This window comes from Bemisia tabaci, chromosome 5, assembly GCF_918797505.1.
Source record: "Bemisia tabaci chromosome 5, PGI_BMITA_v3".
In the NCBI taxonomy this organism is placed as follows: domain Eukaryota; kingdom Metazoa; phylum Arthropoda; class Insecta; order Hemiptera; family Aleyrodidae; genus Bemisia; species Bemisia tabaci.
In genome coordinates, this window is record NC_092797.1 from 52,021,206 (window position 1) to 52,034,079 (window position 12,874).

Consider the following 12,874-nt stretch of genomic DNA (forward strand, 5'->3'; position numbering starts at 1 on the left):
ACGTAAAAAGTTCACCGATTTTGGAGATTTAAGAGAAATCAGTCTAAAATCACAATGTAATTTTCTTCCAAAATATGACCGCAATTTTGTTCCAAAATTTTAATGATTTTTGTGCGTCTGTTTATCTGAATAATCAGTGAAATTTTCAGTCTGAGATGTCCAACAATTTCTCAGTAAAAATTACTATTGCGAGTGGAAGGTTTGACAAGATGAAGTAGAGTTACGTTCTTTCGTCTAGGATTTGATGAATTTCGAGCATTTTTAAAGTTTTTGCGACCTCAAACGGAAAAATTGCTAAGGTATAATTCAGTTCGAGGTTTTCCCCTTCAGCTTTTTGTGTCCAACGGTCAGTTATCCAACATCTGCGCAAGGTTGGGAGGAAGTCATACATTTTTTCTTCTTATTTTTTTTTTTAACTAGCAGGATTAACATAGAAAGAAAAATACCAAGATCTATATACCGTCATTTTTTTATGTCACTGCATGTTAATGTCATTCCAATTTTATTTTTAAAATTTTGGGTTTTTTCTCCTTCAGACCCCACTAAGACCTTGCATTGGGCGTATTGACGATTAATGGAACCATGTGAAAATGCATCAACTGCAAAAGGAACTATATTCTTTTCCTGGACGATGGAACGTAAAACCATTCGGCAGTTGCAAAATTGACTCAAACAATCTAATTTTTCAAGAGAATGTATCCATGTCATTTTCTTCCTACATTTTTCCTGATTTTTGCATAAAATCAATAGAAAAATTGGTAAAATTTTCAGTTAGGAATAACCAAGATTCCCCTCGTAAAAATGATTTTCGCGAGGTGAAATTAGGCAACATCGAAATGTAGTTACGCTCTTTTGTGAGGGAAAGGACGCTGTATGTGAATAGGTTTTACGAGTTGCCACGGTCAGGGAAAACCGGGAAATGTCAGGGAATTTTAAAATGTCAGGAAAAACCGGGAAATGTCAGGGAATTTTAAAATGTCAGGAAAAACCGGGAAATGTCAGGGAAAATGACGAAAATGGCAGGAAACATTTTTTGAATCACCTTCGTTTGCTTCCTAGAATGGGTTTGAGGTTTTGTGCAACAAATTTGGCCTGAAAACTCTTTTCAATTATGCCTTCTTAACCATCCGTCAGGTCTTCAATTGTCAGGAATTTCACCAAAATGTGCTAGGGAAATCAGGGAACTTCATTTTCTTTTTGTAGCAACCTTGGTATTATACTCGACTCATAGTTCCTCTTGATTTCATTCATTTTTACACAGTACCGTCAAGCATAAACACCTCACTTTGAGAATTTTCTTCGCACCTCTGAAAACCCGCGTTGTGGTTTTTCACCGAGCCGCAAATTGGGACCATCCGTCCAAAGGATCATCCTGTTCGTGTTTATCTCGTCCGCAATTTATTGATGTCTGTCTCGGCAGAAATATGAGAGACATCACGATGAGATCAGCAGATTTTTCAAGTCTGAGAAACGTTTGGCTGTAACTAAGCCTTCAAAACATATCCACGTTTAGCTCATGAGCTCCACTGAGGATTAAAAAACACTCTGTATAGAGCTCACTCAGAAACATTCATACGTCCCGTTTTTCGAACACCACCCAATCGAGAGCTCGTGAGTTTTCTGAACGAATCCCGGAAACTCAGTAGGAAACAGAGCCTCGCTATTCTACTGATGCAAGGACATAACCGTACCATGCGATGAGCCCTGTTACACGTTTAAGTCCAGGTTTTCTGGGGCTCATGTTGGGGTGGAGTTACGCCCTTTCGCCCTTACGAGACGGGAGCGACGATTTGAAAAATGACAGCGCGGTGAGAAGATGGAACCCGGGCGCCTCGCGATCTGAAGAATGAGCGCTAAACTTTTTTGGTAATCGCCTTACGTGCTTTTAGTCCCCGCCCGCGTGCCACGCATCCGGACGCGTTCTTGCGTCGTTCTTGCGTCGTTCTTGCCGAAGGTCCTAGTGGACGACCTTACGCATCGTCTACGGTCGAAACCGCGCATCTCATCGTAGAGAACTAGGTGTTCAGTGGCGTGGCGTGAATCGCGATAAATCGATTGTTATGCCATTTAAACCTATGGAAAAGGATCGATAAACAGGGGGTTCGCAGCGAACACCTTAATAATCGATTCTTTACCATAGGTTTAAATGGCATAACAATCGATTTATCGCAATTCACGCCACGCCGCTGTTGGTGTTTCCTCATGACGGAAGCGCGATGAAGGGTCTCGGTTCTCGAAAACCGCGACGTTGAGTTTTTGATATTAGAACATTGAGGAGTGCTCTATTCTATTTAATTTACAATTTGGAACGAAAAACGCTCATGTACACTGCCGTGCTAAGGAAGAACGCCGTATGAGCCATCAGGCGTCGTCATTCCTTCGACAAATCACGAATTTTTCGGAATATTTAAGAATATTTCTCTTCGGGTTTTTGAGAGGGGTTTGTTCTTCACTCAACCTGAAATGGCTGAGAATTTCAAGGAAATACAGGCATAAGTTTCCTTAATAATACATGTTTTATCTGAGGAAATTTGGCAACTCTCGAATGTTCATACGGCGTTCTTCCTTAGCACGGCAGTGTACGAGACAAAATGGAGTCGTGGTGAAATGAAGTTCGTAGTTAAAAAAACGTAGGTTCATTAAGGAGGAAGAATCTATACCCTAATGCTCATAGTGGATTTCAGCGGGCTGATTGTTTAAATTGGTAGACAAAGCTATAGACAAAGAAGGCAACAGGGATTGTGCAACACAAAGCGGAGCGGCGACGCACTGGCGCCTACAAACCTAACAGGGATACTTCACGCACTGCGCAACGCGTGAAGTATCCCTGTTAGGTTTGTAGGCGCCAATGCGTGTTTCGCGCTGGCTGCCCGCCTGCCACGGCGCTTGAAGCAACTATTTCACACCAGAGGTATTGCACAGTATCATACGAAACTGAAGGCACTCCAATATATTAGTAATGGCAGGCATCCATCAAACGTACGGAGCTTTCCTCGCAAAATAAATCAAGATACTACGGCCCAAAAAGAGAGCAGTATTCCAAAAACTCACTAAGTCCCAGCATCCGTAATTAGCAACGTTTAGCATACACTTTATCGCCTGCCTGTTGCTTAATGGCCATCGGCTATAAAAGGCTATAAGAAATTGTGTAGCCGGCTATAGAAGCTATTGGAAATCTTACAGCCGACTGTAGGTCTATGGTATTTTGGAACACAGATTCTACTGCCAATTTGGACAAAAGAGGTAGGAATAGACTGACTAACGACAACCCTTTGAAGACGTGGTAGTTAGTCCATCATTTTCTCTCTTAATCTATAGGAACCACCCAAACAACCATTAGGATCGCTCCATACTCCCTATGCCTTCTTTCTCTATCGCTTTGTCTATCAATTTCGATAATCAGCCCGCTGGTAGGTCCTACCGGTATAACAAGGCGCTGAGCCTCATGTTTAACACGAAGTCTTATGAAAGAATAAACCAGTGGCGAGGCCAGAACGATCGATCATTGATTTTTCCCATTTGAAGCTGTGGTTAAAAATCGTTTATTAAAGTGTTCGTGGAGAACACCCTATATCGATCCTTTTCCGTACGTTTTAATGACAGATCGATCGATATATCGCCAAGCTCGCCACCCCACCGCTTCAAACCTCCTTTTCTCGGGTCGACTTGTCTCCTTCCTACTAAACTTGGTCCAACTTGCTTGTACTTTGATGCTATAGCTCGTGACAGACCACAAATTTCAACATTTTTCAGAGTTCTGTATCAGTAAATTTTTGCTCTTGGGTGTGTTTCAGGGAAAAAATGTGCGGCCAATCATTACAGAATTTGACCCAAAGAAAAGCGGAGTCCGGACGGAAAGGGCGGATCTCGTCATGGTCAAGTGAGTAAAAATAAAAATTATTATCTCTAACTCCTAACTTTTAATCCTAACTCCTAACTCTTAAATCCTAACTCCTAACTCTTAAATCCTAACTCTTCAAGTATTAAACTGTAAACACTTTTCGCCGCATATTTCATTGCTCAGGCAGTATTTTTATCGCTTCGTCCGGTTTTTTTAAGTTCATTAAGCCATTTAGAAATTACCAGCAGCCTTTAAAAATAAAATTCAAGTTTTTTTTTTTTAGAAAATTAATGTGGGAAACAATTTGAAAAATAACTCCTTAACTCTCCCCCCCCCCCTCCCAAAAAAATTATCCTTTGGAATCTTGAAACTTCATTTTATTGTTGGTCCTCAGTACTTAGCTTTGCATTGAGTGTATGAATTATTTTCAGTGCGGAAAAGTTGCAGTAACGAGGGTCCAGTCCAGTCTTGTCAAGTGCGGATTGCAATGACTTACAAAATTAAAAATGAACTGCTGGTCCTACACCTTAAAAAATTGAAAGTTGATAGATTATTCCTTGAATTTGATCCTTAGACGTATCAAGTAATACTCAAGACGAAAGAAGTTGAAATATTAGTACGCAATTTTTCCGAACATTTTATTGCTACTTTCCCCGTGTGTGTTTTTTCTGTTGTTTTTCCTGTTGTTCTGACAAAAATACTGCCTGATGTTTGAAAATGCTCTCGAGTGTTTGATAATATTTGACTTCATTTTCTTTGATAAATCAGTCTGCTTTCCTCCTACGTCAGAGTACATTTGCATGAATTTTCGATATCCTCTCAGTAAAACGTTGATAGTGTCATCGCTCTACATCATGCTTACATTGTGGAGGGGCATCTTGAACTTGTCGAGGGGATTAGAAATTATTACACTTGCTTTACAGTCACAAACTTGAAGTACTCAGGTGAGAGAGGTAAAATTATCGACGAATCCACGTGTAATTATCGGATTTGATAAGGATCTTCCACCCCGCCGATTGGTCCTCAGATCTTTCATACAATGGATTATGCGAACTCACTTTTCTCACGGTTAAAATTGGACGTATTTATGCTAAAAGGAACTATGTACCCCGCAAACCCCATGCACATAGTTCCTTTTGGCATAAATACGTCCAATTTTCGTTCCTCTCACAGAAGAGCGTAACTACATCTCAATGTTGCCTAATGTTCCCTCACAAATTTTATTTTTAATGGGAGAATTTTGGGTATTTCTACCTGAAAATTTCGCCGATCTTTTCTTCCGATCTTATGCCAAAATTTGAAAGATTTCGGACAAAAATTGCACGGGCATATTCTTGCAAAAAAAAAAAAAATTTTCGAGTCACTTTTGCAACCTTGGAATTGAGTTGGCCTATCGTCCGGGAAACGACGAAATGCTTTAGCGGATCCAGCAATATGACAACACTGTTTTTCTCCATTTAAACCTTTGGAAATATATCGATTTTTGGAGGGGCCAGGTACTCCCTACAAGAATCGATATATTTCCATACGCTTCAATAGAGGATTGCCGGTGTTGCCAGATTGCTGGATCCGCCTCTGATGAAATGCCTCCATCCCGAGACAACTTATCCGCTCATTCTGGCTTTACAGGCTCTACCAGAGGCCTTTTATTTGAAAAATTTGGGGTTTTCATCGGAACTTTTTAGAAAAGGTCCCAGAACCTCTTAGGGTTTCTTCTGGACCTTTTACATCATCATCAGGAGAGGCTCTCAACACCCCCCCCCCCCCCCCCGGTAAATTTGATGCTATAACCCTCAACCTGCCCCTAGAATCTGCACATCAAGGAGAGTACAGAAAAACTGTGCTGCTTTCTGATTGGTCTGCGGGTTTCAGCCTCTCATCGATCCCTCGTAGCTCAGCATAAAGAGACTATATTGCGACAGAGCTGTATACGTGACAAGAAATTGTTATTTCCAATTTTGGAAATGAGTTCCAAACCGACTTTAATGAATCTTTGTGGAGAATTACACTTTTTCTGGAGGTGATATTCATTCTTGCCTCGAAATCACGAATTCCTCTCATCTGGTTTGTTGACGATCACGTACGTGGAGTCCCGAGTTCACGCAAGTGCGTACTTTTTGCGCCCTCAACCCTCAAGAGTGCGACGTGTTTTAGCGTCCTCTTTTTGTGCACTAAAGAGAATTTGTCACCCAAGTCTCGAAATTGAATTTTTCGACCATGAGCAAAAAAAGGTCGATAACAGCCGCTCCCCAATTGGCAGTGCTCTCGTTTCTGACCCAATCTTATCACTAATCTCAAAAATCGCTCTTTTGGCAATGGGTCAGTTGCGCTGGGCTAAGGAAGAACGTCGTACGAACATTCGAGAGTTGCCAAGTTTCCTTCGATAAAATGTTCATTTTTGAGAAAGGTTAAGAACGTTTTTCCTTGAAATTTTCAGGACTTTTCGGCGGAATTGCGAGCAAAATTGTCCGGCAAATTGGAAGAAAAATATCCATAAGTTTACCTGGAAATTTGTGTTTTATCGAAGGAAGCTTGGCAACGCCTGAAAGCTCATGCGGCGTTTTTCCCTAGCACGGCAGAGTTGCGCAGGGCTTAGAATCGTGTTTCGATGCTTGTCTCTTTAAAATCAGCTAAAAATAATGATTTCCGTCCAAGCAGCGACTCTGCGTTCATTATTAATCGAGATATCTTCATCCTCCGGCCAAAGTATCACAAGCGCCACGCGAAGTTTCAAAATTTCCGTCGCCATTTTGTTTTTTTACAGAGAAATTGTTGGTTGAATCTGTTTGAAAATTTTACGGAATTTTATCGGCAGCACCAAGAAAATTCAGTGAAATTTTCGGACAGCTTGAACAATTTCTCTGTAAGAAAATAAAATGGCGGTAGAAATATTTAAGTGTCGCATGGCGCTTGTGATACTTTGGCCGGAAGGTGATGACATCGCGTTTTGAAAAATTCGGTCTCTGACGTCATCCACCATGGTAGTGACACTCTTGGTTTCTTCCACCTTGCTTTCATCAGTCTGGGAAACACACATTTGCACTGGTTACTGGTTTCACGCCAACTGACTGACTGCACTGCTTTTAGCGCAATGCGAGAAGTATTCGTGCAGTCTTGTAGGCGCTAATATGCGGTTCACGCAGACCGCACTGTTTGGTGCAATGCGTGAAGTATTCCCACAGTCTTGCAGGCGCTAACTTAATTCATTCGAGATTCAAGTTGAACATCCAGTGTAAATGTGCATCACACCGACTGATGAAAGCAAGGTGGAAGGAACTAAGGGTGTCACTACCGCGGTGGATGACGTGTTAAACCGAATTTTTCAAAACGCGATATCTCGGTTTATACTGAACATAGAAAGTTGCTGTTATTTGAACGGTCTTATTATTTTTCGCTGATCTACAAGAATCAAGCACCAAAACACGATTCTGTGACCGGCGCAAAGTATCCATTCTACCTATCTTGACTTAAGTCTCTTTTCTCGTGGATGCTCGATTCGTCTAAAAAATTCCCAGGTCCACCCCAAGATTTTTTTCCGGTCTGTATTAGTTTTTTTCCCCTTTGTGCACCGTTTTTTGACACATTTTAAAACATTCTGATTGATCGGGTAAGCATGAGTGGGCGAAACTTATAGCATGTGATCGATTGAATGTGACCTTCACCTGTCCATTGTTCAGAGCAACTTCAGACTAATATTAGACTCTAAAATCCGGTCGGAAAACAGCGCCTAGCCTAATCGAATAATAGGTGTTCGGTGCTCGTCTAGATTGGCTGAATATATCGACAAAACAGACCTGCGGACGTTTTCCAGAGGGTTTTCTTGTCAGCCGAGATGTGTCTGCGTGAATGTTTGCGCGCTGGCGCGAAATTTTGTCAGGACGCGGAAAAACGCCAATTTTCCTTTGAAAGAAATGGATAGTTTTTAGATAAACGTGACAACTGTGCGACAGGAGCGACGGCGGAAACGGAACCTGAAGATGCGGTAGCAATCCGCGTTATCGGTGGTCAATCAACGTCCCGACGCACCGCTCGCCGCACAAGGGTCATGGATTCGCTTCTAATGGACACGGTCGAGCCTAATTTCAGTCGTGGTAAATTCAAGTCCTTTTTGAAGTTTAAAGGTCCGGTTTTCGGAATAGTCTGATGCCAGGTGCACAATTTCAGGGAAAATGCCTTATCGCGTTTTTTATACCGACATCAAAGAAAGAGAGAAGAGAAAAAGTTCAAAAATCAACTTCTAACTGGACTGCATTAAACAGAAAGGAACCAAGCCACATCAGCTATTGCCGAACTTAATAGGACAATGCAGTTTTCATATGCAACGTTTCATATCAATGAAGATCTACGCTTCTAAAGTCAGGGTTGTCACAGTCAGAGAAAACCGGGACATGTCAGGGAATTTTAAAAACTCAGAGAAAACCGGGAAATATCAGGGAAAATGACGAAAATGTCAGGGAAATTTTTTTAAAATCCCCTTCATTTGTTTTCTAGAATGGGTTTGAGGTTTCGCACAACAAATTTTGCCTGAAAACTATTCTTAATTATGCCTTCTTAACCATCCGTCACATCTTCTATCGTCAGGGAATTTCACCAAAATGTGTCATGGAAATGTCAGGGAATTTCATTTTCCAAATTCTGTGGCAACCCTGTAAAGTTTTATGTCATGTCCGACCTCTCCCATTGACTCGCTGTACTGTGCGACGATCGGACGAGGGAACAGAACCGTGTGGCGCCAGACGTGGACAGAACGTACTAATAGTGTTGATCGGTGTGTCCAGTACTCCTGACCGAAGCTTCCAAGGTAACGCGCTCCTGACATTGAAATACTCGCAGTCAAAACGACGTTGTTGCAAGTATCCTCGAACGTAAAGGTGCATTCCTTTTTCCGCATGAGATACTGAAAGAATGGATTTATATCGTGAAACAGGGTTCACGTGAAAATTGAGGTACGCCTTTATGTCAGTAGCATCGGTCCAAGTCGAGTGTAGCAGACCGGGTGGCGTCGACCAATCAGAGAGCGGCTGTGACTCGCAAAGAAATGAGAGGCGGGAGGTTTGAAGAACGATGGCTTTCCGGAAAAATCCTTTTCGGGGAATCGATTTGATATTTCCTTGACAAAATTGATATGAATTAATCCTCGGCAGCAAAAAATCAGTAGATATAATAATTGCGGCCGAATATCGAGAAATTCTATCCTCGAGGAAATCCTCCGGCGTTAAGTATGGAGAGTATTCAAAATTGAGGGGTCAGGGTGTCTACAAGTCCGGAAATAGTACCGATTTTTTAAGGGGGGTCCGGAAGTACTGAAAAAGTGCGGAAATTCCGCAAAAGGTCCGGAATGCTTTTCACTTTTTTGTCATTTTTGTCGCAATTCGAGCGAGGAATTCAAATTTTTCGAATTTCGTCAAACAGAGGTACTGAAAAGGTACTGAATTTTTTTATCAAGGAGGTACTGAATTTTTGGGGTATATACTGAAAAAGTACTGTAAAAGTACTGATTTTTAGCCCGTCTGTTTTAGTAGACACCCTGGGGGTTTTATAGGGGGTTTAATAGGAAGAAGGAAGAAGGGCAGATAATTAGGTCGCTTCAATACTGAAGTGAAGTTGCAAAATTTTAGCAACGTAGCGTGACGCCCTTCTTGCCTAAAGCCCTTCAATCACGTCAGTCAAGTTAACTGAACTCTGAAACCCGAGTTTGGATGACGTTCCATCCTTTGAGAGATCTAATTATAAGTACAGCGTAGCGCGAGGAGTGTCAAAAGTTAGTGCGTCCTAAATTTTCAACATATTTTTCGGTTTTCCAATTTGATCTCCTTATTTTTCCTCTAAAAAGTTTTCTCGTTATACCCGGTAGGATTGGAATTCCTTCTCAAAATATATTTGTTTCTCAGATTTGTAAATAGTAAGTTAAATACTTTCTCTCGAGGAACCTCTAATCGAAAAAAAACGGAGCATGTTTCTTGAATACTAATACACCGATACTCTGAATGCGAGTTGTACCTTAAATAAATATCTGTCTCGTATTAAAATACGAATATATATCCCACGTAGACCTCAGATTTTTGAATAGTTTCCAAAAGAAAGCATGCAAGGGAGAAAGAAAACATGTGGGTCCATGATCAGATGGGAACATTTGCAAACGTTTAAATGTAAAATGCCTAATTAATATGAAGAGTAAAACACGAAACGCGTAAGGACAACCCAACTTTTCAGTGTATTCTTGGACTTCCAGGGTTTTTCCATTTGTTTTCTCTTTTTTAATTCAACAGAATTCATACTGAGCTCAACATAAAATTTGAATTTTTGTCTCACTTTCTGTATGAACCAAAATTAATACAAGAACACATCTCATTGTACGTAACTTTGTTCACGGCTAGGTGGAAATTCAGATGCACTGTTAAAAATTTTGAAGTGAAATTCGCCTTAAGTTAATGAAAATATCAAGGAAAAATATTCATAACTTTCCTCAAAAATAAGCATTTTGTCTTGGGGATTTGGCAACTCTCGAATGTTCATACGGCTTTTTTCCTTAGCATAGCAGCATAGAGAAAAAAAGGAGGTGTTTGCATCTTGAGGTTTGTTTACCCTGTGACGTAGGTCGGTACAACGTGGTCAGCAAAATCCGGAATTCCAAGTATGAAAAACGGACCATAATGTCCCATTTTTTTGCTTAAATCAACTCATGATATGATTTCAAGCACGTCTTGTAGAATGACTTTTTTCCATAAATTACACCATTCCCAAGAAAATCGATGATAAAAGTCGTTGTACCGACCTACGTCATCAAAAAAATTCCAAGATGCCCGAAATGCAAACACCTTCTTTTTTTTCTCTATGGCATGGCGGTATTGTTTTGAATCAAATGATGCATGGAACCACTATGCTGCCGTGCCAAGGAAGAACGCCGTATGAACATTCGAGAGTTGCCAAATTGTCCTTGATAAAACATGAATTTTTGACGACATTTACGCACATTTTTCTTTGAAATCCTCAGATATTTTAGATTGAATTCCGTACAAAATAGTCTGCAAATTTTGGAAAAAAATAATCACAATTTTCCCAGTAAATTCGGTTTTCACCGAAGGAAACTTGGCAACGTTTAAAGGCTCATACGGCGTTCTTCCTTAGCATGGCAGTATGGAATACGATCCATTGGAAAAGCCTCGAGTGGCAGCCGGGAGGCAGAAATGAGAATCCGGCGATTGGACGTTGGAATTGCCACGTGCCCCGCCGTGCAATTATCCCCGAAGGCTTCCGCGCTTCCCGGCCGATTTTCCGGGCACCTGTTGCGCGCGGCACCCGCAATCGCACCGCTTTGCGTCATCGGAAATCAGAGCTGCATCCGTGGCGACCTTTCCCTTTGCAATGTGACACGACGAGGGTGGAAATTCGGGTTAGCAGGTCGTCTTTCATCTCGCTTTCGGCGCGCTTTCTCCCGCAAACTTCCGTTTTCAAAATTCATGTGCCGAGGCTTTTCTCTCACCAATAATATCCCGAAATCTGGATATATCGACGGTGAAACTACCAACCACGTATCTCGGTTTGCGACGTCGCAGACTTCCTGTCATACTTTATTTTTTAAATGGAAAACTACTCAACGGCAATTCTTTAAAACTGTCGTGATTTTTCTTCTCAATGCGAAGAAAATTCTGCAAAAACTTCAAGAAATAATATCAATTTGTTCTCCTTTAAAAAAATGACGTAGAGGCGGAGTTTTTCAGACACCGCAAACGAGTTATGTGATTGCCGACTTTCACCGTCGATATGTTTTTCATGGCTCAGTCCTATAGGTTAGCAATACAAGTCGTTCCAGTTGAGCCTCTGTGAGCGTGAACTTAGCCACGTCTTTAACTGACCATATCGGGTTTTTGGGCGCTGTGTAGACTTCGGAACCGAATTTCACTTCAAAATTGTTAACAGTGCATCTGAATTTCCACCTAGCCGTGAACAAAGTTACGTGCAATGAGATGTGTTCTCGTATTAATTTTGGTTCTTACAGAAAGTGAGACAAAAATCCAAATTTTACGTTGAGCTCGGTATGAATTCTGTTGAATTTAAAAAGAGAAAACAAATGGAAGAACACTGGAAGTCCAAGAATACACTGAAAAGTTGGGTTGTCCTTACGCACTTCGTGTTTTACTCTTCATATTAATTAGGCATTTTACATTGGAGGACAAGGCGCGAGAAATACGTGTTTGAAGTTTCGAAATTACATGGATCCTAATGGCGGAAAGAAAGTTCAAACTGACTTCATGATGCTGGATTTGGGGCGCGAATTTTTCACAGAATATGCCTTAGGACTAATTTTACTTGAAATAATTATTATCTCAATTTTTTCAAAAACTGCACTCATGCGCCTTTTCCCCAAGCCCCTCATTTGTCGTGGACCCATCGCGGAAACGCGAAACGTATCGGATCGGATTAGCCTGATGACAGTTGTTGCGCGCGTGACTAATCGAATGCAGAGGAACGGATGATCGGTGTGCAACGGTGCAAGACCGTTGCGGCCCCGTTGCCTCCGATCATCAGTCTTTACGTAAGCAAGGCCGAGATTCAAGTGCAACGGCAACAACCGGATTTTTTTGTTTTTTTTTTATTTTTTTCTTTACGAAATTATTACTTCATTTTGAAAACATTTATATTTTTATAACGTGACAAATATTTTTGTAAAACCTTTTCCAAGCGCAGTTGTGCCGACAGAAACTGCAAAAATGAATAAAAGAGGGAAAAAAACCAAGAAGCACGCAATCTTTAGTTTTAACCCATTTGCACATCGATCTTTTACAGTCAAATACGTCAAATTTTGAGCGTTTGGTTGCGCGTACACATCGCTGCAGCACAATAAAAGCACAAAATGTAAAAGAAAAAATGAAAGTGCTCTGGAAATCATTAAATTTGACACGGAACCACCAATATTTAAAAAACACACATTATATTATTATTCTCCTTTGATATATTGATACATATTATTTCCCATCAATTTAAATGAGAATAATCAATGCAGAGTGTGCAAACATTTCAAAATCCTGAGTT

General features: G+C 40.9%; 1 protein-coding gene across 3 annotated transcripts in view; it reads left to right on the plus strand.

The window, feature by feature from the left end:
- LOC109031420 (proton-coupled amino acid transporter-like protein pathetic) overlaps positions 1 to 12,874 on the plus strand; it is a 162,965-nt gene that overhangs the window by 135,839 nt on the left and 14,252 nt on the right. For all 3 annotated transcript variants that reach the window (XM_019042922.2, XM_019042931.2, XM_019042939.2), the window contains one exon: positions 3,795 to 3,880. In XM_019042922.2, coding sequence (XP_018898467.1) covers positions 3,795 to 3,880 — 86 coding nt within the window. The remainder of the gene's footprint in view (positions 1 to 3,794; positions 3,881 to 12,874) is intronic.